Source organism: Ambystoma mexicanum, chromosome 10 (assembly GCF_040938575.1).
Source record: "Ambystoma mexicanum isolate Mex_15411 chromosome 10, UKY_AmexF1_1, whole genome shotgun sequence".
Taxonomy (NCBI): domain Eukaryota; kingdom Metazoa; phylum Chordata; class Amphibia; order Caudata; family Ambystomatidae; genus Ambystoma; species Ambystoma mexicanum.
Window position 1 is genome coordinate 555,730,693 of NC_090932.1, and position 27,946 is coordinate 555,758,638.

The 27,946-nt window shown below is 48.4% G+C and overlaps 1 protein-coding gene across 1 annotated transcript in view; it reads right to left on the bottom strand.

Moving 5' to 3' along the window:
- Window positions 1-27,946, bottom strand: part of AGXT (alanine--glyoxylate aminotransferase) — a 1,153,507-nt gene that overhangs the window by 499,703 nt on the left and 625,858 nt on the right. Inside the window, exon 5 of the mRNA XM_069618136.1 lies at window positions 18,131-18,201. Coding sequence (XP_069474237.1) covers window positions 18,131-18,201 — 71 coding nt within the window. The remainder of the gene's footprint in view (window positions 1-18,130; window positions 18,202-27,946) is intronic.

Here is a 27,946-nt window from a genome sequence, read left to right on the forward strand (position 1 = left end):
TGGCGATTATCAATATTGAGCAACCCAGTTTTGTGACCAGCACACAGCATCAGAGAATGTTAGAAAGATTGTTAACTTGATGAATATTGACCATAGAAATAAAATATACCAGCTGTTATAGTAACCCTTGACGAAGAAATAGATTTTGACTGCATCAAGCAGCCATTATTAAGAGCAGTATTGCCTACTTTTGATCATGTGAGCATTTTAATAAGGGAGTATTCTCATATAAACTCTTCCAGAGCAGTGTCTGTAAATGGATCCCTTTCTGATATGTTTGAGCTAACCCACTAGGGGAATTCGTCCTTGACCTCAAGCCCAGGGATCGTATCTCTCCAGCTCTGAAATCCCTTTACTGCCTCCCAGTGGCAGCAAGCATCAAGTTCAAGACCCTCTCCATTGTCCACATGGCTTTCTGGGCATGGGTCCGCACTACCTCCAACTCTCTCTTCCTAAGTATCTCCCTTCTCGAGCTCTTTCCTTATCCACCTCCAACTCTCTGAGGGTCAGTCGCTTTGCCAAGCAGAGAGTTGGGGGAAGATCTCTTTCTTCGGCTGGGAACTCCCTCTGAAACTGCCTCCCTGCCTCTCTCAAGCTTGAGCAGAACCATCTTCAGTTCCAGAAGCGGGGGAAAGCCACAGGCTCCTGCAGGAGGGAGACCGGTTCAGGGTATTGACTACGCACTGGTCCCCGATGCAGGCAGACCCAGGCTTCTCCGGGTTATGTTCTTCGCTGGAAGGTTCAGATGCGATCAGAGGGACGTCTTGGCACCGTGTAGATTCTGCGGCAGCAGAAGTCAGGGTCGAGGGTGTCCCAAATGCAGCGAACATGCACAGATGGTTACCTCAGCAGGGCAACTCGGCAGCAGCTTGTAGTCCAGAGCCAATGTACACGTCTCAATTCAGACCTGGGAACGCCAAGTGTATGAATCGTGTGAGAGTGTCGAGGGCTCAGAATTTAGCAGTAGCCAGACGGCGGTGATAGAGCAAGGTTCCTGTGTAGGCTGGTCAGTCCACTGGATTGCCCAGGGATGCTTCCGAAGGCTTACGTACAGGAGTTGGTGAAGATGCCGAGAATAGTTGTTCCCACTATTCTAAACAGTCGAAGCACCAGTACAGGCCTTCTCGTTCGATCAGAGGCACAGGGGTCTCACAGGACGACAGCAGTGCAGTGTGCCAAACCTTCAGTGGGTCACCGGGGATTCATCGACTCAGCTTCTTAGTTGCAGGATACTTGGCTCCTTATCCTTTGTTCGTGAGAACTCAGGAGATCGACATAGTAGTGGTGTTTCCTGCCTCCTCTTATCCAGAGTTCCCTTCGCGCCAAAACGGAGAGGACCCAATAGGAGATCTGCTCACAAAACACTCACATCATACGTGGACCTATCACGGACCACGGTGGTCCCAGGCATTCAAGACACTCTGGACTCTCTGGCACCCAGGATGTGTATTGGGAACAGACATCCCAGCCCACATCCTGGATACACACACAAGGCATGCAGAAGCCCGGGAAAGCGTTGTGTTTTGCGGGAAAGTGCATAACCAAATAAGGACTGCCCCGGGTCGGCTCGACCTGGGGGAAGGTGAAGGTCAGCGGACAGGACAAAGGACCTCGTGGCATGGCCATTTTGGAGGCCAGGCCACCCATTTGGACCAAACGCGGGAAGTGCGGTTAACATGGCAAAAAGGGGTTCAAAAACACAAAGAAACGATAGCTGCCACCAGTCCCGTCCGTGACACACTTGCACATTTCATGATAAGTCCAACAAGAGTTTCTAGGGCCATTGGAATGACTAGAGACCTAAGAGCGCGGTAATGTAAGTTACGGTGCACTCTTGTTTCATGTTGCTCAAAAGCTGCAACATGAGGAAAGGACTAAGGGAAACGAGTCTCCCGGTACTGACTGTCTTAAGGGCATGTCAGTTTCCCCATAAGAATGGAGTGAAAGCACAGAGGAGTGCGGCGGAAGACTGCGCTTCTCTGGCAAAGTCTGGATCGGGGTGTGAAACAACAGCAAAAAGTTTGGGGGTTGCCACATAGAAGGAAAATGACCTACAATTATGAAATCTTTCCTAACAATGATCCGTCTGTTCCACGCACCTGGTTACCTGGCCACCCTATGAAATTGGAACCAGGTCCCTGCCTGTCCAGTTGCACCTTGCACTGCCTCTTGGCCCCCTAGCACTTGTGGTCTGTATCTGCCCACTCTCTGCACTTATTAGCCACCTGCTGGCTGCAACCTCTGATTAACGGCACTTAGCCACCTGTTGGCTGCACTCTGTTACCTGCACTTCTCCCTTTCCCTCCCTTTTGCACTTCTCCATCCCGCCCTCACTCTTTTGCACTTCTTCCCTCCCCCTTCCCTGTGCAATCTGAATGACACAAGGCGTAGTAAGAGCGTTATTTTGTCCTCCCTTTGTTTCTGTCACGATCCTTCATCATGTGGTCCCCAAGGCACTCCCCCATCCCCCGTCTCGCCCTTCCCTCTCTTCCCCCCTTCCCCGGGACTCACGTGGACTCTCGCACGTCTTGCGAGCGCACCCGCGCCTGGTCCGTAACAGGACGGCTGTCAAGTTACGGCCGTTCCTACATTGGCAATTGCCTTGGTGCCTAGGATCGCGAAGGGCTAGCCCTGAGCTTCAGCGTCGCGGGACTGTAAGGTCACGTGATGCTCTTGCCCGATCACGTGACCCAGCCGCGCATCACGTGACCAGAAGTGCGAGTACTTAAACTTGGAAACCCGGGTACTCGTTGCTTCACAGCTGTGCTCTGCATTCTGTCTGGCGTTACGAACCTTGAATCACCTTTGGATCACTCACAGAAACGACCTGGCTTGCTTTACTGGACTCTTCTTGGATTTGCCCCTTTGGATTCATTTGCACAGTGATACACGGCTCTCGACCACGGACTGTTATTGGACTGCCTCCTGGATCACCCTCTTGTACCTTGGCTCTTTGGACTTCTTGCCTCACAGCTCCACAGCTCCTGCTAACAGGTGAACTACTGAGAATTACTCCTCTTGGGGTACCTCCGTCCACGTGGGTCCCGGACCTCTCCACTAGGTTCACTACCTCTTCCTTGACCCTGATTGGTAAGACCTTTCCATTTTTCTTAAACACTGTGGTTACTGTTTCTTGCTTGGTACTTAATCCGCATTTTCTTGCAGCAGTGTGGGGTCCCAGAGGTTCGCGGTCCCGGACTTGAACATCTTCGCCTGTGGCCTCAACGGCTGCACAGAGAGTGGCTTTAAGTTCTCTCTGTGCGGCATTTGGGGACGGAGGCCTCTTCTGCCTATACGACACTCAAGTCACAACAGACTGTGAAGCCTATTGTCGTGTAGGCAATGGAGGGGAACGCTGAAGACCCCATGACTGCTATAGTCCAAGCCATTACAGTGCTACGAGCCGATATGGCAGCGGCCAACACGGCTATTCATCAACGTCTCGACAACATACAAAGTGTCAGACACCCTTTACCCCCAGATGCAGAATTCGGAGACACACCCTCTGTTTCCAAACCCGCTCCACCTCCGATTCTCCCACCTCAGAACCCCGTTCCCGTGGTACTACCTACTCCTTTCCCATTGGCGGCCCCTGAGAGATACCATGGGGATCCCAAGAGATTCAGGACCTTCCTAAACCAATGCAAGTTGCATTTCCTGTGGCGACCTCAGGCTTTCCCAGATTCCACCACGAAAGCAGCATTCACCCTTTCTCATTTGGCTGGGATAGCCGCTGCATGGGCCAACCCCTTGTTGGAGAAGGACAACCCGGCCTTATATGACTTCGATCTCCTCGTCACCGAGATGTCCAGGGTTTTTGATACTAGACATAAGGTCCAGTCTCGAGATCTGGAACTTCTGGATTTGTGCCAGGGTAGGGGTTCCCTCATTGAATACATAACCCGTTTTAACCAGCTCTCCGCTGAAACTTCTTGGCCCGAGGTCAAGAAAGCAGTAGTCTTCTATAGGGGTCTCAGTAATCCCATGAAGGTCGCCTTATCAGTAGTACCCTCATTACCCACTGCATTCCAGGATCTGGTTGACTTGTCACTCCAGGTGGACGCATGTAGATCCGAAAGAAGAGCGGAAGCAGGTTTCGCTCAGTCCTCCACATCTCACACGGCAGTTCCTTCCTCTGACTACTCCCAAGAACCCATGCAGATCGGGGGCGTCAGGAGCCCGATATCTCCTCTAGAAAGGGAACGTAGGAGGGTAGATAACGCTTGCTACTACTGTGGCACCTTAGGTCACTTTGTTAAGGAATGCCCACGCCCTCAAAACACAAGCCACAGGGTTTTCAGATAGCTCGATCATAGTACCGGGGACGGGATCGAGCTATACCACGTACACCCCGAACCCAACACCCTCTTTCGGGCGTATCCGGCCCATTCATGTACAAGCCACTCTACAGCCCACAGCGTCCATTTCGCATCCTGTTACTCTGATAATCGACTCAGGGGCAACGGGTAACTTTATCGACATTTCCTTGGCCCGTTTGTTAAACCTGCCCCTCTTGACCAAGACCAGGCCTGAACCGGTACAGGCTGTAGATGGCTCTTCTTTGATTTCGGGCCCAGTAAAACAACAAACAGCCCCTTTGCTATTGACCATACAATCCAGACACAGGGAGACCATAAGTTTTGATCTTATCACCATGCCACAGTTTGGGCTCATTCTGGGGATCCCTTGGCTTCAGGAACATAACCCCCTCATTGATTGGAAATCGGGTTTGGTTCACTTTGAGTCGGACGTCTGCCAACATTTCTGTCTTCCCACAGACGCACCCAGCGACAATCCTGCCCAGGCTATAGCTCGTTTTACAGTGCAGGACCCGCAAGAAATACCATCAGAACACATAGTTGGGTTAGTGGTGCAAGATGTTCCCCAGGTATACCAAGATTTTGCAACTGTGTTTGATCGTGGTTCCTCTGAAACACTGCCTCCACATCGTCCGTACGATTGCCCCATCGATCTACTCCCTGACACAGTGATTCCCACAGGGCGGATCTATTCCCTCTCACCATCCGAGGAAACGACTCTCAAGGAGTACATTAGGAAGGCCTTGAGCCTAGGGCACATACGACCATCCACCTCGCCTGCAGCAAGCCCTATCTTTTTTGTGCCGAAAAAGGAAGGCGATCTACGCCCATGTGTTGATTATAGACGCCTGAATGCCATCACGAGGAAGGATCGGTACCCTATTCCCCTCATCACGCCCTTGCTGGACCGACTCACACACGCTACCATTTTCACCAAACTGGACCTCCGCGGAGCCTACAACCTGGTCCGCGTCCGTTCCGGGGACGAATGGAAAACCGCTTTCTGTACCCGGTACGGCTTATATGAATATACTGTCATGCCTTTTGAGTTGTGTAATGCCCCGGCGACCTTCCAGAGGTTTATGAATGACATCCTGAGTGATATCTTAGATGTCTACATCATGGTTTACCTCAACGACATCTTAATCTTTTCTCAGTCTCTGGAAGAGCATGTGCGACACGTTCGTGAGATATTATCACGCTTACACAAACACTCGCTATATGCCAAACCGGAAAAGTGCCTGTTCCATGTTGATAACGTTGATTTCCTCGGGTTCTGTATCACTCCCGGGGGGTTGTCCATGAACCACTCCAAAGTTAAAGCGGTTTTGGATTGGCCTATTCCTACGAACCTGAAAGCTCTTCAGTCCTTTTTGGGTTTTGCGAATTTCTACAGGAGATTCATCTCTGGTTTCTCTTCTATCGTGTCTCCCCTCACCGCATTAACCAGTCCTAAAGTTCCCTTTCTTTGGTCTGATACACAACAGAAGGCCTTTGATTCGCTGAAGACTGCTTTCACCACAGCCCCTGTCCTTCAGCATCCCGACTCAGAACTCCCTTTTATCGTGGAAGCTGACGCCTCCTCCTTCGCTCTTGGTGCCGTCTTGTCTCAAGCTTGTCAGGCCACGGGTCGTCTGCACCCGGTTGCATTTCATTCCCGCAAATTTACCACCCCCGAGTCACACTACACCGTGACCGAGAAGGAGTTATTAGCGGTTATGGACGCATTCCGCGTGTGGCGACACCACCTCTTGGGCGCCAAGCATCGAGTCACGGTGTTCACTGATCACCAAAATCTGCAGGATTTGGCGTCCCTGAAATGTCTTAACAGCCGACAGGTGAGGTGGCACCTTTTCTTCGCAGCATTCGACTTCCAAATCCGACATCGGGCTGGTTCCGCACACGGCAAAGCCGATGCGTTGTCCCGCTCTCCCGGGCCGGTATTCCCTGACACAATGCTAGACGACACTAAGGTTATTTGTCTATGTACCCCCTCAGTGCCCTTAGTGGACGCGGTACGCAAGTGGGTGTCCTTGCATCCCAACCAGCTATCAGAGTGGGATCCGGTATTCCAGGATGGTCTCCCGTTTGTACTGAATCGCCTATTCTTGCCCACTGCCTATACACGCAATATGGCCATGGAATGGTCGCACGATGCCCCTGTGAATGGTCATCCTGGCCAACGCCGTACGTTATCCCTCCTGAAGCGCTGGTGTTGGTGGCCGGGCATGAAGAGGGATGTGGATTGCTACGTCAATACATGCACCATATGTACACAATGCAAAACCCGTAGGGGACGTCCATTAGGCCTGCTTCTCCCTTTACCAGTACCCCCGAAACCATGGCATACAGTAACCATAGATTTTGTTACAGAACTTCCTCGGGTACAGGGTTACGACACTATTTGGGTGGTGGTAGATTCCTTCTCAAAAATGGCACGCTTCATCCCCTGTAAGGGTATCCCCTCTGCTTCCGTCCTGGCCACCCTGTTCTTTGATACTGTCTTTTGTTTCTTTGGGTTGCCCTCTGTTCTTATTTCAGATCGGGGTTCTCAATTCACTTCTCGCTTCTGGCGCGCTCTGACCAGATTGATGGGTATTGATGTCCGGTTCTCTTCAGCCTACCACCCGGAGACGGATGGTCAGACCGAAAGGACGAATCAGACGATGGAGCAATATCTCTGCTGTTTGATCCTGCAACAGCAGTGTTCTTGGTTGCGTGCTCTCCGACACGCTGAATTTGCTTACAACAATGCGGTTCATGCATCCACTGGGTTCTCCCCCTTCTATGTACTCTATGGCCAACATCCCCGCACGCTACCGGTCCCAGACCTTGCGGCCTCCACTAATCCGGCCGCTAGTGCCTGTCTTAGGGATCTGTCCTCTATCCACGCCCAGACAGCATTACATCTCCGTGAGGCCCAGTCATCCATGAAGGTCCAGGCTGATAAGAAGCGGCTGTTGGCTCCGACTTTCTCGGTGGGTTCCCGGGTGTGGCTTTCTACCCGTCACTTGAGGTTAGTGGGTTGCAGGAAACTGTTGCCCCGTTTTGTGGGTCCCTATGTGGTCTCCCGGGTTATCAATCCTGTCACGTACCGCCTGGTTCTCCCGGGTTCTTGGAGGGTTCACCCTGTGTTTCATGTCTCCCTTCTCAAGCCATGTCCGGCCCCTTCCCGCTTGCGCGCCTCTGCTGCCCCGGTGTCCTTGGCATCCCCAGACATGTATGAGGTGTCCTCCATCCTGGGCTCCCGGGTCTGAAGGGGGCGCTTGCAATACCTGGTTGATTGGGTCGGTTATGGCCCGGAGGAGCGCTCTTGGGTTCCTGCTATTGATGTCCACGCTCCCCGGTTGGTGGCTCGCTTCCACCGGGATCACCCTTCCTGCCCACGGGGTCGTGGGCCCTTGGGGGAGGGTTCTGTCACGATCCCTCATCATGTGGTCCCCAAGGCACGCCCCCATCCCCCGTCTCGCCCTTCCCTCTCTTCCCCCCTTCCCCGGGACTCACGTGGACTCTCGCACGTCTTGCGAGCGCACCCGCGCCTGGTCCGTAACAGGACGGCTGTTAAGTTACGGCCGTTCCTACATTGGCAATTGCCTTGGCGCCTAGGATCGCGAAGGGCTAGCCCTGAGCTTCCGCGTCGCGGGACTGTAAGGTCACGTGATGCTCTTGCCCGATCACGTGACCCAGCCGCGCATCACGTGACCAGAAGTGCGAGTACTTAAACTTGGAAACCCGGGTACTCGTTGCTTCACAGCTGTGCTCTGCATTCTGTCTGGCGTTACGAACCTTGAATCACCTTTGGATCACTCACGGAAACGACCTGGCTTGCTTTACTGGACTCTTCTTGGATTTACCCCTTTGGATTCGTTTGCACAGTGATACACGGCTCTCGACCACGGACTGTTATTGGACTGCCTCCTGGATCACCCTCTTGTACCTTGGCTCTTTGGACTTCTTGCCTCACAGCTCCACAGCTCCTGCTAACAGGTGAACTACTGAGAATTACTCCTCTTGGGGTACCTCCGTCCACGTGGGTCCCGGACCTCTCCACTAGGTTCACTACCTCTTCCTTGACCCTGATTGGTAAGACCTTTCCGTTTTTCTTAAACACTGTGGTTACTGTTTCTTGCTTGGTACTTAATCCGCATTTTCTTGCAGCAGTGTGGGGTCCCAGAGGTTCGCTGTCCCGGACTTGAACATCTTCGCCTGTGGCCTCAACGGCTGCACAGAGAGTGGCTTTAAGTTCTCTCTGTGCGGCATTTGGGGACGGAGGCCTCTTCTGCCTACACGACACTCAAGTCACAACAGTTTCCCCCTCCTTGTCTTGTTGCGCCTAGAAACATTTGTGTACAGGCACGTTATAAATGCCATATCATATCATAACGAGGTAGGAGGTGCCCATTGTCCCCTCTATTGTTTGCTCTAGCAATAACGTCATATGAAATCAGGATTAGAGCAGACAATACAAGATATTAACTAAGCAGAATCCTCCCACAAAAATCACTATGTTTGCAGACAATATTATACTCCCTTTGAGCTCTCCGTATGCTTAATTTCCTCCTTCACTCAGACTGTTGGCTTCTTTAAGATGTACTTCAGGGGACAAGGTTAATCTGAATAAAAGTGAGGTATAACATTTTAATTTAGACAATAAACATGTACAGTTACTATCTGAGACTACTCACCTTTGTTGGGCAGAGAGGAAGGTAACATATTTGGGGAAAACCCTTACCTCTAGCATCTGTTCCCTTTAGCAAGCCAAATACCCTAAATCATTGCAAGATATCAGAAAAGATCTTAACACATGAAGGAATTATGCCATATCATGGTTTGGTAGGATATTTTCTGTAAACATTAATATATATTGCAATGACTTGTATATTTCCTTCAAACATTTCCCATCCTGATATCCAAAATAGTTCTCAATAGATTCCAACAAGTTAGTCTGGATTTTGTTAGGAAAGCCTTTACATAAAATCACTGCTACTATACTTTTTATTTCTAGCAATAAGGCTGGGTTTGGCCTCTCAAATTCAAGTATTGCCCAGCTGCTTAGCTAAGAGTCTTTAGGGACTGGATTGACACTCGCTCTCTAAAGAGCAGGAAATGGATTGGAAGAAGTAGCAGTGGAGAGGCCTTTTAAATATATGTTCTGACTGCTGAGGAAAGACAGGCCAAGGGCTGTGCCTAAGCTACTCTCCATTAGGACATGTATGCAGACAGGGGATGGAATATCAAACAGAGTGAAATCAGCTGCATTCCTTGGCCCACTCACCCCTATTCATTTCAACCTTAATTCATGCCAGTATATGAAAGGCATGGGGCTGGGGGGGGGGGGGGGTGAGGAGAGTGGCTGTGAATTCCTTTTCCACTGATTTGATGAAAGGCCTTTTGATGCATGTAAAGATACCTTTGGGATTCCTCAAATAGAACACCTTTGATATTGTCAATTAAGACTGTCGGCCACATTACAAGGTTGGTGGTATCTCAGCAGTATATCTGCTGAGATACCATCAATCCATGGGGATTTTGACAGAATTACCACCAGTGGTAATTAAACTCGTGGTCATTCCACCAAAATTGCTGATTTTTGGTGGTAAAGTGGCGGAATTACCTCCCACATGTTGATGGAGGTTTTTCCTCTGTCTTACCTCCTTAACTCCGTTACCAGTGCTTTACCATCGTTTTTGGCCACACCACAAAACTCATAATGAAGCCCATTGTTTCCTACATAGGAATTAAAAAGCAGAAACCATATGACACACAGGCCCTCATTACGACCCTGGCGGAATTCGGAAAACGATGGCGGAAATGCAATACCGCCATCGAATAGCGCTCGGTGCGACTATGACCCGTCACCGCAAAGTACGAAGCCATTAGCGACACCGTAGTGAACGCCAACGCTAACTGCACCAAGCACGCGCGCGCGCGCCATGCCAAACCTTAAACACCACCATGGCGCAAGGGTACGCTAATTCCGACCCTAGCGGACATGTACCTAACGCCATCAAGCATGGTGGAATGAACCATTCCGCCATGGTGAGAAGTACGGCATCGCGAATCAACCGTAAACGGCCCCACTGAGTGCCTGTACACCGCTCCCTGCCCACAAAGTACAACTCCCCGTAGGTGCAATGAAGTCACAATGCAACCATTGAAATGTACAAGTCACCCATGCATGCCAACGAACAAATGAAACACAAGAGGGGCCAATGGGAGCCGCAGGGCACAGATGGCACGAATACAGAAGCCATCCCAATGGACATGACCACAGTCCCCCACCAAGAAACGCACGCAAACACAGGCACCTGTGACCAGCAATATTCCGAAAATCACATCATTCCACCAGTCCACCTGGCTGACCGGCATCTGTTACACAAAACCCAATCCCCCGCCCCTGAGCATGACAACATTCAAACAGTCATATTGGCAGCCCCCATCCCTGACCTCACGGGCTTCGTAGGCAAACGCGTCCAGTACAGTACCACGCAACTAAACTCCGAAGCTGGAACCCAATGCAGATCTCCTCACAATACATCGCTCCCCAAATAGGAATATGCCACATCACTTGCAAAGAAGAACGCTACACGGGCCAAATCAGAATAGAAATTTAATGCACAACAAAATCACCAAGCCCATACAGCCATCAGGCCATGAACTCCAAAACACATTTCACCATTGTGGGCTGCATCCGCAAGAAATGACCAGCCACTACTTGTGTGACGCCCTGTTCCATCATGGTACACAGAGCCACATTCACGTACGAAAAGGCAACATGGAAGCGCACAGAACCGCAGGGCCGTCCCAATGGGGAGGCACTAGTCCAGCTGAAAGGCCGAAATGTTGCTCCGAGCCACCAGTACTGCGTAAGGGCATGTGGCCCATTGGCGATCGTCCCATAAGATCGTAATGCTGCTCCACTGATTAACACGAAGCAGCAGGTGTCGGGAGTAAAACCCATCTGCAGGAGTGGCATACAGATGGCAGTGGCAAAAGGGGAGGAGATACCTGTCAACCAAAAGAAAAGAAAAAGAACAGAATGGCCATCAGAACTACATTCGAACAACTCACTTCAATGATCACACTAAATCCACAGCCATATGCATGCTAGCCCACTCCAAAGGATCATCACCACCCAAAAACCACTTGCGACTCATAACTATCTATATCGAGGTGTAAACACCATCACAAACGAGTGTACCTGTGCATGCGTCTGTCAAAACAGAATCCATCAGATGGGATTGGTAACGTGCATGGACACAAGTGTCTGAGGGCGCGTCGAGACAGGGAGGGCTCAACAAGGCCAGATAGACGATGGTCCCACTATGGCAGCCCTGCATCACATAGCGTAGGGGAGGCGTATAGATTCCAAGAAGCCCTGTACATGGCAAACTCTGTATCAAATCACCTGCCCATGCATCCATTCATCATTCCCTCATCCCGGGATTAAAACGCCAGAATATTTACTCACATAACATTAGAAATATCCATTGAGTCTGTGCGTTATGCAGCCTGCAAAATCCACAGTGCCCCAGCCCGTAATGCCAGTGTTGTGAAGTAACATGTATTTGGGAACGTCCGGCCTCGTCGCCCACGTCGCTATTGCGCATCCCAAACCATTCATATCAATCATTGCATCCTCGCCATGGCCCCTGTCCCAAGGACATTGAACAATAGTACGTTATATTTGCAGTCAGACCTGTGGGCATTTCCTCGCCGCTAGCTGAAAACCGAAAGCGCCGCCCTTCGAATTCCTCATTTGCAACATCACGTCGAAGAAGCATCTGTGGCCGTTTGAAATCACTAATTAATCCATCTAGTGCGGCTGTGTGTGAAAATGGCAACTGCCTTCACCCACAAATGGGACGCCCCGCCCGTCGTTGCAACTCGGTACAGTGATGCATGAGGGCCCACCGTTACTCGAGTACTACGTACCACTGACCCTTCACAAGTCTGTTCGCGACTGCACAGATAGTATGTGAAACAATGGGACCATAGCAGAATGAACATATCAACCAATGTTACACGGCCATCGGGTACAAATACATGATTGCAATAGCAAGATGCCATTCCCCGAATTGCAGCGTTGTGTGCGGGACGTGCTCGGCCAAAGGGGAGAGCAGTTTGCACAGGTGGAATGAATCACCACATGTGGAGGCCATACAGCCTGAAAACACATAAATTGCACAGCCAGTCTCCTCCCACAACCACACCGAAATGCTACCGGCAGGACTCGCGATGTTGGCCCTGGGGGACCTGATAGCACTACAAGTACTCCAACTCCAGGAAGAAGACGAACACCAACTACAACCGGCCGCACGGAGGAGACGCAGGAGGAGGAGGAGGGCAAGGCAGGGCCAGCAAGGGCCGCCAGCACAGCCACTACCACCACGCAGGCAGCCCGCAATCCCACGCCTCCGAGCACATCCGTTCAACCTCACTGATGAGCAGATCCACACCCTCTACCGTCTGGACCGGGACACTATAGCCGCCATTGTGGACATGACACAGGCTGACCTTGTCAGCATGATAGATAGCCCAACCGCCATCCCACCCCTACTGAAGGTGGTGTCTGTACTCCACTTCCTGGCCACAGGCACCTACCAGCACACAGTCGGACAGTTGCATGGCATTTCTCAGCCACTGTTCTCACGGACACTATTGCAAGTGCTCGATGCCCTCCTGCAGCACGCAGACGACTACATCTCCCTACCACGCTCGGAGCAGGAAATTACCAACACAAAAGTGGGATTCCATGCACTTGCCGGCATACCGGGTTGCATTGGTGCCATCGACTGCACCCATGTGGAATTGGTCGTCCCACATGCCATGGAGGCCCAGTACCGCAACCGAAAACAATTTCATTCTCTGAATGTACAAATGGTGTGTGACTCCAACAGGATCATTACACATTGTTGTGCCAGATTCCCTGGATCAACCCATGATTCTATGGTCTTGAGGAACTCTACAATACCACGCTACATGGAGCGACACGCAGGGAACAGATCCTGGCTACTCGGTGAGTCTCATTACATGCATGATAATGTGGGGTATGTGATTCGGCAATGACCTGGCAGGAAGGGGGGGGGGGGTGTGCGTACGTAGCAATGGCATTCCACATCATACGTTTCTCGTCCACATACAGGTGATGCTGGATATCCACTGAAGAGATGGCTCCTCACACCAGTCCGGAACCCACGGGACCAGCATGAGGAGGACTACAACCATGCCCACTCACGTACCCGTGTAGTCATTGAACAGGCATTCGGCCTACTGAAGGGTCGTTTCCGCTGCCTCAGCAGGTCTGGCGGGGCACTCCTGTACCGCCATGAGAAGGTTGCAAAGATGGTGATGGCATGTGTCATGCTCCACAACATGTGCGTACGTAGAAATGTGCCCATGCCCCCTGACGCAGAACTGCAAGCACCTGATGATGGTCATGATGAGGGCGGGGATGTGGCAGCACCTCAAGGAGTCTGCGAGGCACCGGAGGGCCGTGACATTCGTCAGCATCTCATTGATGTATGCTTCTAGCACTCACGCCTGGTGGCTGATACATGGACACGGGACTCGTGGCACTGTGTGTGTCTGGGACATGCACAATATGGACTGTACGCCTATGATGGCCTAGTACACAAAGATCAATGTCCACACATCTCATTGGTTGATCGTGCACTGTTTATGGCATATGTGATATCATGTTGTACACCCTATCGACCCGCCACCCAAGTGAGCCCAACACACCCCCTCCACTCTCCTACCTCCCCCCCGAACACCAGTGTCCACAGATGCTCGTTGTCAGTGGGCAGTCGCTATTGCAAGCCCCCTCTGCGGGTATCAGGGGCACCCCTGCCTGTGGAGCGCAGGTTCCTCCCAGATCTACATTGGGGGCTGCCCTGGACGGAACTTGCAACGGATGATGTCTCTGCCTGCTCACGTCCATGCATGTCCCTAAGGGTTTGCGAGAGCTCAGTGAGCACACGGCGCACTGCGGCAAGTTCGGCACATACGTCCTTGGACGTCGCATGCAGTTCCCCCCTCAGGCTCTCGGTGCTTCTCTCCATTTGGACTCCCAGGCTCTCGGTGCTACTCTCCATTTGTGCCCTTAGTGTCTCTGTACCTCTCTCCATTTCTGCCCTAAGTGTCTCAGTTGATGTTTCTATGTCTGCCTTAGTGCCCCCACATTCATCGGCATGGTCCTTGAGGAGCGTGGCCAGTTGCTGCTGTTGCACGATTAACTGGTCGAGGGACTGTTGCCTCTGCTGGGCCATGGCCATTTGCGGGGGTGTCACAGAGGGGCTGTTGACCTCATGTTGCCTTGCCACAGGGCTTGTGGGGGATGGCCAGTCGTCGTCTTGTGGGTGCCCCTGCGTGGTATCCTCATGTTGTATGGGATGGGACAGACAGGGGGATTGGGACAGGTCATGGATGGATCTGTCTTCGACATCCCCGTCTTCTGTGTCGGAGCATGCTGCCATCAATGGGGTGTCACCTATGGTGCTGCTGCCACCAGAGGCAGTGCCTTCTGTGGCATCCGTTGGGGGGACCTGTGGTGGTGGTGGTGTGGGCATGCTGGCTGCTGGGGTGCCTGTTGATGTTCCCTCCTCTGTGCTGCCACCTGATTTGTGCTGCTGCCGTGTCTTGATGCGTGCAGCTGAGGTGGAGGGTCTTTGGCCGTTGGTCTTGGCCCTCTTTGCAGGTGTGCTGGTAGGGGTGTCCTGAAGCTCGACGTTTGGATCGGACCCTGTGGTGGAGTAAAGGAGGGCGAGGGTTATTGATGGGTCTGTGGGAATTGGAATGGCATTGTATCACATGCATTGGGGTGGTACCTGAGGATGATTTGGGTCGGGGCCTTGGAGGTGCTTTCATTTGTGTGTGGAGTGAGGGTGCAGTTGTTTGGCAGCCTGCAGTTAGGGTGTGCCTGCTGCACGTGTAGTGCGTGTTTTAGGGGTTTTTAATTATTTATGTATTTATTGTGGGTTTTAACGTGCGCTATCAGGCCGATGTGTGTGGACGTTCTCCTGGACATGTGTTTCTGTTGCACTATGTGGACACATGGTACTTCACATGGTTGGACTTTGTGGATTTGGCATTGTTTTATCTGGCCCACCTACCTGAATCTTCGGATGTCTGCACTCCTTTCTCCATCCCTCCGACTCCCTCTATGCTCTCCATTCCGATGGTGGAGGCACAGATTTCTTCCCAGGGGGTCAACTTGATGGGTGATTCAGGACCTCCCCCGGTGGCTGTGGCAATGTTGCGGTTGGCAGAGAGTATGCTGCAGACGCGTATCCGCAGGTCGTCCCATCGCTTTCGGCATTGCTGTGGGGTGCGGGGTGCGGTCCCCACCGCACTTACCCGCTGTGCCACCAGAGCCCATATGGCCTTCTTGTTTGCAAGTGCCGTCCTGGTCATTTGTGTGCAGAAGACGACGGCAGCATTCTCCTGGAGGGTCTCTGTTAGCACGGTGAGTTCCTCACGGGAGAAGTGGACCTGCCTCTTGCGGTCGCTCGCTTTCTTCGCTACTTTTCCCATTTTTCTTGGTTTCGCTAGGATGGATGACGGGTTGGGGTGTGTCTCAGGGTAGTGTTTTTAGTGGTTGTGTGGTTTTAGTGGTTTTATAGGTGTACGGCGGGATGTTTCCCGTTCCGGGCCCATGTTTTAACTTCCGTTTCCATATATTTCCGGTCACCGTACTTTCCGGTAGGCGCACACTGCGGTGTCCGCTGTGATGGGTGGCGGTATTGCACCTAGGGCGCCGTACGGCGGCGGTGTGGGCCGTTTTGGGGTCATTTCCGCCATCGCGGACTTTGCACTTCCGCCATGCCGTGGTGCTCGTGCCCGATGGGTCGGAATGGGCCGCACTTTGCTCCTTCGTGCAATGGCGGAAACGCTATTTACGCTGTGGCGGTCCGGTCAGTCACTTTCCGCCAGGGTCGTAATGAGGTCCACAGTCTTTGAAGCACTTTTAGAATCTACACATTTGACAGGTTTGGTTTCTAAGCTTTATATGTGTTTAAACGTAGCTATTTAAGGTTTCCCCTTCCTCATACATAGGGTCCTGGCACAAACAATTAGCAAATGCACTCTCACATAAAATGTGGGGAAAGTTTGGCAAAATAACTAAGACACTTCTGTCAGTACCCAATATGCAGAACTAGGCTATACATTTATATCCAGGAGGTGCTTAAAACCAGGTATGACAAAGCAAATGAGGCCTGGGGGAGACTGGCCTCTGGTGGCTAGGATGTGAAGGTACTTGTCTTATTTACAAGTGTGGTGTCATTGTCCCAAGCTCAAGAGATATTGGACAAATGTCATGGGAATTTTGAGATCCTGACAGGTTGTGACCTACCCTGTATGTTAGAAATGTGTTTATTGAGACTGATTGAGGATAGGGGACATTTGCAAGAAGCAAGTGCTACTGCAAATTCTACTGATATATCATATATGATGATGTAAATTAATTTCTCGAAAGATGGGAATGCTTTATAAATGATGTAAAGCGCTCCAATCTAGATTACATTTACGGTGTTATTTCTGCTGAATTGTACATAGCTATCGATTATTGTTAAGGGACTTTCGAACTAATTTGTGTAGGAACTGATGTACAAGGCAACAAAGCAATAATTAGTTGTGTGTCCTCAATGATTTGGAACATGGCGTGATAATTCATTTTCTTCCTATTTGATATTACTTAATGGCACCTGAGGATTGGCTAGAGGCAGGTTTCAGGAAGGGGGCTTCCCTTTTCGTTCTTGTGTTTCGAATCTATGTGATCACTGTGTCGCCCGTATCTGCGCCGATGAAAATGTCGACGCCAATTACAGCGTGGCACAGTAATCATATAGACCATTTCACCCGCATCCCCGAGGCGCAATCCCCTTCCCAACCCCCCCACCACCCCACTTACCTTTAAGGCTGCACACTTCTGTGTGCCGCCTACACTCCTCTATCCCTGCGGTGCCAGCTCCTCCCGCTATTGTGGGTCAGAGCTGACGCTACAGGGTGCTTTTCTTTTTTCTTTTTTCTTTTCACTTTCTTGTCTCCTGCGTACCGCAGTGGTAAGTGGGGGACACCTCTACAACTCCCGACTCCAGTTACTGCACTCAAGGAGACCAGGGGACACCACCGCAACCTCTGCTCTGCTTGGGCGCTGTAGTGGGAGTCAGTATTTTGTGCACCCCCAAAGTCGCAGTGAATGCTGGAGCGCACAAAAAAAGGCAAAAGTTTGCTGCATTTCTCGTGTTTCTGGTTGATATCCTTGAAGCAGGGCTTTTATCACTTGAGCATTAACATGAGGGTTGTATGTGATTGTTTATTTTGAAAAACAAATACAAAATATCTGAATACAAAAACGTCACGGAGCAGTAAATCAAGGCATGACCGTTTTGCACCTAGTTTGTACGTCTTAGTTTACCGCTCTGGCACTTATAAAATGACATCCTCTGTGTTATTATCCTAAGTATTGTTCATTACTGAGGTTTAAAAATGTTGTGAAACTTTCATAAGGGCAGAGTGGTTGACCTGTTGGAGTCACTATATTAAGGTCTGCCCTCCCATGTGTGTAGATGGAGGCATTTCTTTTGAAATGTAAGTACGTTGGTTCTGAGATGTTGGGGAGACTTTTACGAACTTTACCAACAGGAACGCTGATTCTCTCATGTCCAGTAGTGCTTTTTAAGCTGTTTGTTCTTAAAGGGGTTACACATCACTACAGGGGCAGCATTCCACTGATAACATACTGGAAGGAGATTGTGAGTCCTGAGCAAGCGATTAATATGAGTGATGATGAGACATTTACATCTTACCTTGCTGGTCCATGTATATCGGAACCCCCCCCAAAGAGGCCACAGAGTCCACAAGGAGCAAACAGTTATACCTAACAAGATGAAGAGAAATGGTAAAGATTAGGTTGGTGCCAAAGTTAGAAGTTGCAGTGACCAACATCACTCTTGCATATGGTCAATATTCTCTTTCATGTTGCCACCATTTTAACTGTATCTATCAGGTAAAGGAATGAAACATACAGACTACACTAAACTAATTGGGCAAGCACATCCAATATCCCCATTTGTACCAGTGCACCTAAAAATGCAGAGCAATCCAGCAAAGGTAAATGTCTTTTGATTGTTTATTCAGGGCTCTCTATTGAATTGTGTATTGATAACAGAACCAACAGTCTTTCCTAACAGTGAAAGAGCAAATGTAGAATGAACATGCCAGCTATTTCAGTAAACCACCTTCTTCAAGTTAATCCAGAGTTCCTACATTGGGAACAACAACATAATTTAGTTTTCCACGAAGTGCGAAGTCCTAAGGTATACATGCTAAAATGAGGTGTGAGTGAGCCCGCGAAAACGAGAGCAAAGTGACCCTATTGCTTTTTTGGTTCAGTTTGTAGTCAGTGTTACAGTTTGAAGAGTATTAGATGCAGCCTTCAAATATGATTGTGTTTTCCTCCAGTACATTCTACAAGAGCACTATCTACAAACTGTTACTTTGCATTTACTCTCCCACCTATCAATCAATGCTCTGAAACAGAGTGTGAGTTTTTGTGCCTCGATCGATTACATTGTGAGATGGACTGTCGTCGGTGCTTGACAACTGTTTAATACTGAGTAACCTACTGTATCTTTGTGAATTATTTATTTAGTTGTATATTGTTCACACAATATAGTCTCCGTCCTTTGCAGAAAAACCTTACATTAATCATTGATCTTTATCTGTGCCACTTCCAGTCCCCTCCCTACAGGGGTATAGGAGACACACAAAATCTGAGGGAGGAGGGGGTGCAGGAGACCCTTTGCGGACTTTGCTACTGACACAACACAATCTAATCCGTCATAGGGCTGAAGCATTAAAACCTCTATAAACATTTTTGCTGTTGGATTTATTTTAAGAAAAAATACCAAATAATGGCAGTTTTAAAAACACAGTTACGCTTCAAATAAGTTGTAGATTACCCTTCTATGGCACAATATTTAAAGCTGATTGTAAAAATATTTTGATCAAAACAGTTAGAAATAAAGTATTTGTGCACTGCTATAGCAAACCTTCAAACATTTGACATCTTACAACAGGGATTTTAAGGATACAAAGTTCTCTTAATCTCTTTGAAGATCTCAACTTGTTCAACTGATTTTTTTGGTCTTGAAGCATGTTTAATAGAGGCAGAAATATATGGTTGTCTTTTATGCAAAAAAAGATAAAAATCAATATTTGCATGAGGTCCCCCAAATGAGGAAATAAAGTTCAGAGATATGTTTCTGCATGGCTGGACACCTGTAACATTGGGCAAAGGAGGGAGAAGCTTATCGTTGATCCAAAAAAATGTTGGATTCAACAATCAAATAATCCGTGCGTGTTATTAACATGTACCTTCAGTGCAATCAAAACAAAATGTACTTTGGAGCCTTATGTTACTGACAATCGATTGGTGGAGAAAGCCACAGTGCAGGTGTCCTATAGCACTAAGGTGGCATATCACAGTGTGCTTTTTGATATGCCACTGCTGGGGGATGTTCAGAGTACACAGCCCCAGAGCACTAACAGAACACTACTGGTGGAAGCACACTGAAAATGCTGGTGATAGCACATGGTTAGTCAGAGGAGATCAAGAAAGACCACATACCATTCACATGCATACACTGCTGACATTGTCACACAACATTCACGGGCACCATTAAGAGTGTGGTGTGCGCTGATCTGGTTAGTGATCAAACATCTCACCTATCCATAAACAATACCATGGACCACAAAATATGTTTTGTTTCATAATATATATTTTGTTTTCATACCGATGTACTACATAACACACAATAGGTTATTTACAAAGATAGTGTAGAGAAGGAGCCAAGTACCTCTACCGGAAGTCCCACCCCCATTTTACCTATTATGTTGGCAACTGGAAATTGCGACATATACAAAGCCAATAATGGTACCGATAACACAAAGAGTCCTTGAAACAAGGTATCCATTGAGAAAACCCTATATGTATACACAGAGAAATGACGGTCTTCTGAAGGAAATTCTGGAAGAAGTGTGAAAATGAATGAAAGAAAAGACTGGTGACATCACATGATGCAGAATTGACGCACCCATAAGATATGCCATTAATGAAAGAAGATAGACCTTATCGAATCTGATGACGAAGTAGTGAATTAAGCAACATTTCGGGAGCAAAATTAAGATTGAATGTGCGAATTGCGAAGAAGAACTGAAGAAAATACAAAGTCATTTCAGAAATGTACAGATGCAGTAACGCAAGTAGACAAAGTAATCATAAGGCTGGCTATGTAGTGAACAGATTGCAGACAATGCGCCAATGTGTATATATAGGAATGTATAGAATCTGGATGTTCCCCAGCACATTTTAGCAAACTTGGACCCCATGAATGAAGGGGGTGTGTCACACTCACCTGTGTCTCTGCAGGAGCGATGGACGAGCCTCCCTTGACCCCGAGTCTTCACTTCCCCTGTTTCACCCGGAGGAATACCTGTCAAATACAAGGTGAACACTCAGACTTGAATTCACCCGATTCCCCTGGGCCCTTCACTTCTCTTTACTGTGTGCTGTGATGTCCCCCCTATGGGTTTACCTTGATCTTTAGTAGGGTGTGGACTCCATCCTGCATTTGCAGGGGCCTGATTCACTCATGTGATTGGTGCCAATGTCTGTAGGCTGAGTTCAGATGCCAAATGCTGTTTTATGCCTTCACAGCGAGGCAGAGAGTTCAAGGCACCCTTTTCTTCACTGGCTAGAAAGACCCTCCCACAAGTGAATGTTGCGCTGAGAATGTTGAGTGTCCAAAATTGTCCGTATTGTCTTTGTTTGCTGGTATTTTTGTGGGTGAGTAGTGCTGCGTGTAGAAGCTAGCTGCTGGTAGGTTAGCGCAGCGCCTTCAATTCGAGCACGCCTGGTAATGTCTCTCCCTTTCCCTTGCAGGAGAAATTATGTGGTATTAGCGCCTTCAGTCCAGGTTCAGCGCTACTGGATACTTGGTGGTTAGGTAAGTTTTCACAGAGGCTTTTGGTAAGTATGCACCGCGTAGAGAGAGAGAGCGCAGTGAAATAAGTGTCTGCGTTATTGGAGCGAGCGCAATGAATAATGTCTCTTTTTTCTTACAGGGGTTTGTGCGCTCGTGCAACTAACCTGGATTCCAGCGTTGCCGGGAACATTTGGTGAGTATGCGCAGCGTTACTGAAGTGCGCGTGTGAATGCTGTTCTTCTTTGTTCTTACAGGTGCCGGTGTAGAAGTCCCTTCTTCACTGGAGATAGCTGCGGCGTGGAGTAAGAACCAGGTAAGCTGAAGCTGAATGATCCGGAGCTGGTAAGCAGAAGTAGGATGATCCGGAGCAGGTAAGCAGAAGCAGGATGATCCGGAGCAGGTAAGAAGAAGGAGGATGATCCAGAGAAGGTAAGCAGAAACAGGATGATCCGGAGCAGGTAAGCAGATGCTGGCTGATCCAGAGCACGGCAAGTGTGTTGCTGATACAGCTCAAACACTAGAGAGCTCATGAGTTATCATGCACTTCCTGTTTGGCAACAGGAAGTGGTAACCAGGAAGTTACTACAAACAATAGGAAGGAATGAAAGGAGGGATTTGTTATGGGTTCTTTGTGTGCCTATGCCAGGCCTGCCCAGACTCCACCCAGCTTGCCCCAACTACCTGCCTAATACCTGTGACAGGGTGGAAGTGTGGTTCAGCAGAATAAGAATAGCTGATGGGGAAGGAAGATTTGAGAAGGCTTGCCTGGATCAGTGTCAAGAGTCAGGGCCGCCGAGAGCCTGGTTATCTACTTGAGAAGATCCAATGAACGTGAAAAGTAAACTGAGCTCCTGTTTGAGGTGTAATGGAAAAACACTACAAGTGCCAACATTTCTTCATTTAGTAGTATTAAAGTCAACGAAGGAGCTCAAAATGTGGTCTCTAGTCACATGGTCAGATGAAAATAGACTTTGGGGTGAGCTACACCGAGACCAGAAGATAAGACCATGCCTTCACTCCCTTTAATTCCCAGGCACAGTGAGCCTTCACAAGGCCAAGATCAAACACATTAATTGAATGGTAGACCGCAGGAGTGGTGATGGATGTTGGGCTAATTGGGTGGGCAGGCATGACCAGGCCAACCCCCAGCACCTGCGATACCAGCTTGCGTGTTGCTAGCGAGTGGAATATTCCAGAAGGGTACAAGTGTGCCAACCAATTGTAGAGGGCCACATAGCAAGGAACTCTATAGTTTGAGAAGCCAATAGAACATCGAGTATTTTCCTGACACAGAAGATGACTTGCCCTTGGGGTGGGCTTAGTTGTACACCTGACCTTAGAGACCCAATCACGATCCCCGCCAATACAGAAAATATACTTAGATGTTCCCGTTAAGCCTATCACATCCCATAGTAGGTTTTCTTATTATGCCACATAGTATGACGTCCCTTATGATGAATTTTCTGTATAAAATAGTGTTTTAATTAAATGATTTCGAGAACTCGTTGAGCGAGCTGTGCTGCGTCTGTTGATGTCCGTTGTACTCCCTGTTTTAAAGAATTGTTATTAAACCAGTTCATGTTTGCCAACTTCCTGAGTCGGTCTGATTATTGATTTATGAGTAATATCTGCATTCCCCATCCATCTCAGATAATGGTAACGCATCTTAAAGAACCCTTGTTGCATTCAATTTCAACAAACATAAGTCAGAAATACAATCATAAACTAAACACAATATGAGAAATAGGATAAACATGAAATTACATCTAGACAGATCAGCCCCATCTCTCTTCGTAGACTACCGTTTCATTCTCCTTCACTATCCCGCTGTGGAGGAATATCCATAGAGTAAAAAGGGCCAAGTATTTCATAGTCAGTGATCATGAAAAAGTTTTCATTTTGTTTTTTGTGATGTCTAGTATCCATGAGAAATTCTTTTGCCATTGCTCATATTATTACCAGTGCCATGTTATCTTTATGTATATTGTACACAGCAATATGCTTCAGTCTTTTCTGAGTCATAGTTGAATGTAGCATGGTTTTCAGTTGTTGAAAGCACTGCAGCTTTCCTCAGCCTCATGGGAACAAGCTGGAATGGTTAAGACGATCAGCACTGGCTTTGCCTGTGCAAAGAAAGCTCTTTCTGTGGGAACAAACATTTACAAAAAGTCTACCAGTTGTGTGACTGAGGAATACTTGTGGAGGCTTGATTAGGTTCTTAGTTGTGCAGAGAGAAGGAAATATAAACAACTATACATGGCATGATAACGACAATGAATGTGCTACAGCTTACAAACACTCACCGGCTTACTACATAGCTGGTGAATGATATTATCCCTGTACAGATATTCCTTCGTGAAAGGCAGCAACAGCATATATGGGTGTTTTTATCGGGCATGACCAGAAACATGACGGCCCATCATGTGTTGGCGGCACAAAGAAAGGACTATTCACTGTGGAGTAACTGGGAGACCAAAGTCTCTCCTACCTGCCATCTTTGCCAAGGTAATGTAGGTATCACAGTTATGAAGGAACCAAATTACTTTAACTGTCTAAGATTCACAATTAATTCTATCATGCCGTGAGATGCATGTTTGTAGATGTGAGTTATAAACCGCATGCCACACTCATGAAAATGCTGGTGAACTTCCTCTGCCATAGCATATCAATGGTTGTAATGATGTGGCAAGCCGGGTTCTTCCGGTATCAACTGTTCTGTGTATCGAGGAAATTATGTGTGCCTAGTTAGTGACACAAAGTATTTTTCTGCATAAGAGGCGAATAGGACATATACATGTCCATTGTTTTTTTGTAACATATTTTATTGGTTTTATTCAACAAACATTACAAAACAAGACATAGATCGTTTAACCCTTTAACTGCCATGGGTTTTCCCCCCAGTGCCAAGGCCTTTTTTGGTGATTTCGGTATGTGGCCATTCAATTTGGCTCCTTTTTCTCCCACAAGTAGGCGGTCGTAACGCCACCCAGGAATCCTAGGTTGCTGTAGGGGGGTGAGAGAAAATAAGCAAAAAGCGCAAAAATTTGGGGTTTTTTCAAAAAATGCCAATAAAATGATGTACAAAGAAGCCTGTGTTTTTTTCCTTGTAAGAGCTAGGACAAATGGTTTGCTGTGCTGAATTCCCTAATTTCCTGGCTTTCAAGTACAGGTTGAGTGGAAAAGAAAAAAAAATATTTTGATGTGGTTATCAACTGTTTTGCGAAAGGTAGGCTATTTTGGCCATTTTTGCCAATTGGACATGCATGGACGGAATGGAAGAAAAGGGTAGGAAAGCCGAATTGGAGGACAGAAAGGCATATATTTCTGAAAAGTAGACAAAATTCCAAGTTTAGGAAGGGGTGATTTGCATAGGTCAGGCAACAACTAGGTAGGGGAAAATGCCATAGATTGGGGGAAAAGCGGGAAAATGACTGAAAAAAAGGTATGTGTTGGACATGGTTGGCTTAGTACGACAATGGCTTCTATAAATTTTGAGAAAAGCAATGCTCCGCTACATTCCCCCAACTCTTGCAGTTAGGAAAGCACAATTTTTTGTAGTGTTTTACAAAACAAGCAATACCACAAGCCAAACACTGAGCCATTGTACACAGGAGTTTTATGCTCACGGCCTGAACAGACGCACTTAGCATGTGTAAATCGGGAAAACCAATGTGGTGAGGAATGGCAAGCATACATTTTTGGAAAAAGCACAGACAGACCTTTTCAAGGGTAGGTGACTTGTGCAGGTTACAAAAGTGTATGGTGCGTAAAGCAGCGACTAAATGTAGGTCATATTTGGGAAATTAAAGAGTTGTGTGACAAAGGGCACCAGAAAATGGGTCAAAACGTTATGAAAACCACACAAACACAACAAATGTTATACCTTCCAGCATTCCCACAGGTATCCCGATGAAAACGGTATCTCACATTTGTGGGTTCTCCTACCTGGGCGCCAAGGGGAAAGCCTAAAACACAAGTAATCCCAGGTCTGTTTTCACACCTGACTTTCACACTGTCTGCAGACGGGCATATCATACAGATATGGGCCTCGGTTGTCCAAGCCACCAAGGAAAACAGGGAACCCCATGCATTCCTGAAAAGAGGACACCGATGGGAATCCACAGAGGTATGATTTGCGCAAATTGGCCCAGAATGTATTACCCAGACACCGCCGCAAAGTCCGAAATGTGGGGGAAAAAAACGCATTTTCCGCACATTTAACTCGGCTCACCCATCGAAACACGCCGCCAACAACACATGGCCTACCGTCCTGTGTTCCCATAGGTGTCCCGATGAAAATGGTACCTCACATGTGTGGGTGCACCTACCTGGACGCCAAGGGGAAAGCCTAAAACACAAGAAACCCCAAGTCTGTTTTCACACCTCAATTTCACACGCTCTGCAGACGAGAACATCATACAGATATGGGCCTCGGGTGTCCAAGCCACCAAGGAAAACAGGGAACCCCATGTATTTCTGAAAAGAGGACACCCGTGGGAACGCACAGAGGTATGATTTGTGCAAATCGGCCCAGAATTTATTACCCAGACACCCCCGCAAAATCCAAAAGGTGGGGAAGAAAAACGCATTTTCCGCACATTTCACTCGGCTCACCCATCGAAACACGCCGCCAACAACACAAGGTCTACCGTCCCGCGTTCCTATTGGTGTCCCGGTGAAAACGGTACCTCACATGTGCGGGTGCACTTACATGGACGCCAAGGGGAAAGCCTAAAACACAAGTAACCCCAAGTCTGTTTTAACACCTGAAGTTCAACCTCTCTGCAGACGGGCACATCATACAGATATGGGCCTCGGGTGTCCAAGCCACCACGGAAAACAGGGAACCCCATGCATTTCCGAAAAAGAGGACACCCGTGGGAATCCGCAGAGGTATGATTTGCGCAAATCGGCCCAGAATGTATTACCCAGACACCCCTGCAAAGTCCAAAATGTGGGGGAAAAAAACACATTTTCTGCACATTTCACTCGGCTCACCCATTGAAACACGCTGCCAACAGCACATGGCCTACCATCCCGCGTTCCCACTGGTGTCCCGATGAAAACGGTACCTCGCATGTGTGGGTGCACTGTTAGGCAGAAACCTGTACAGTTCCCTTAGGGACCACTGCAAAAGATTTAGGACTACAGGTGATTGGCAGTAAACCCAATTGGTAGCAGTCTGTACCACCCAGATTTACCTGGTAGCTGTGGCTGAGCAGTCAGACTTCTCTCAAGATGAGTTAGGCAGTATGCAGAGTATACACAATAGGTACAGAGACACAGTAGTACAAGCAAACACTGACCAGAGCTTTGGTGTAAAAGTATATAATTGTTTATTTAAAGACACACTTGTAATTTACACTAGCACAAAAAGAGGTAAGTAAATTCAACACACAGTCACTATTACTAGATGTACATCCCTTATTCCTTATTAGACAAGTCTTAGTTAACACACCTTATTTCCAGACAGAGGTGAGCGCTTAATTAAAGATGGCACTCCAATAAGTTAAGAAAAAGGGAGGGAAAAGGCAGAAATTAGGAAAAGCACACAACACAATACTTTAGAAGCACCCAGCAAGGCAGGAAAGTCAAGTATACTTGTGAGCAAAAAGTTCAGCGGCCAGGCTCCCTCTTTGAGAGAACAGAGCACCACTGCACCCAAGATCACACAGTTTTAAAAGTCTTGAAAAGTCTTGCAGGGTGTTCAGAAAAGAATTAAGTCAGCTCAGAAAAGTTCAGTTAGCCACCCTAGGGCCAACCCAAGTGGTAAGTGGAAGCTTTAAGAGTCACCCCACACAGACCGTTGCGAGGGAGGCCAGGCGGACACAGTACCTTCAAAGTGGAGAGGATCCTCCAGCGGGGGCAGTTGTTCCTGGCAGCAGGTGCAAGTCACGGCGTCGTTCAGAGGAGTGGTGAGACGGTTCAGCAGGGCTCCACCGGTGGTGGCGTTGTTGCAGGTCGGCTCAGCTTCCCCCTCTTCGGATTCTTTAGGTCCTGTGGCAACTTCTGAAGTTCCAGTCCCCAAAGCCCTGCTTTTATGCAGCAAACCCCCATTCATTCAGCCTAGCTGTCAATCAAACATGCTAAGTGTTGAGCTGGGCGGCTCACCACTTGGGTCAATCACACAAGAGTGTGACTTGAGTTGCCAAGGCAACTCAGTCCAGGGTGCCTAAACCCCCTCCCACACCCCCTGTGGTACCCAGACAGAGTGGCACCATTTTTGGAGGCTTCTGTGGAGAAGCCCGCCAAAAAAGTGGAACAAAGGGCCTGACTTGGGTTGGAGTCACAGAAGCGAACACAAACGCCATTTTGGAACCAAGTTTTGGCAAAAATTACCAACCGGTGATTTTATATTAATTTAATAAACCGGCGGTATGTTCGAGGCTATATTAAAAAGTGGTAGCCTCGAACAATGGGAAAATCCCATAGGAAAATATTTGTGGTCGAATATAAAAAGTAGTATCCACTGCCACCAGCCAAAACTCGATCAGTGGGGATGGAGACGTGCCCCCTCGAACAACAGACCCCGGGGCAATCGAATTGCCCCGACCAGTACGTCCACAATATGATGGTTTGTACTGGTTTCTTTTCATAATTTGGGACTAGTAAAGCCAATGGTGACTTTACATGCCC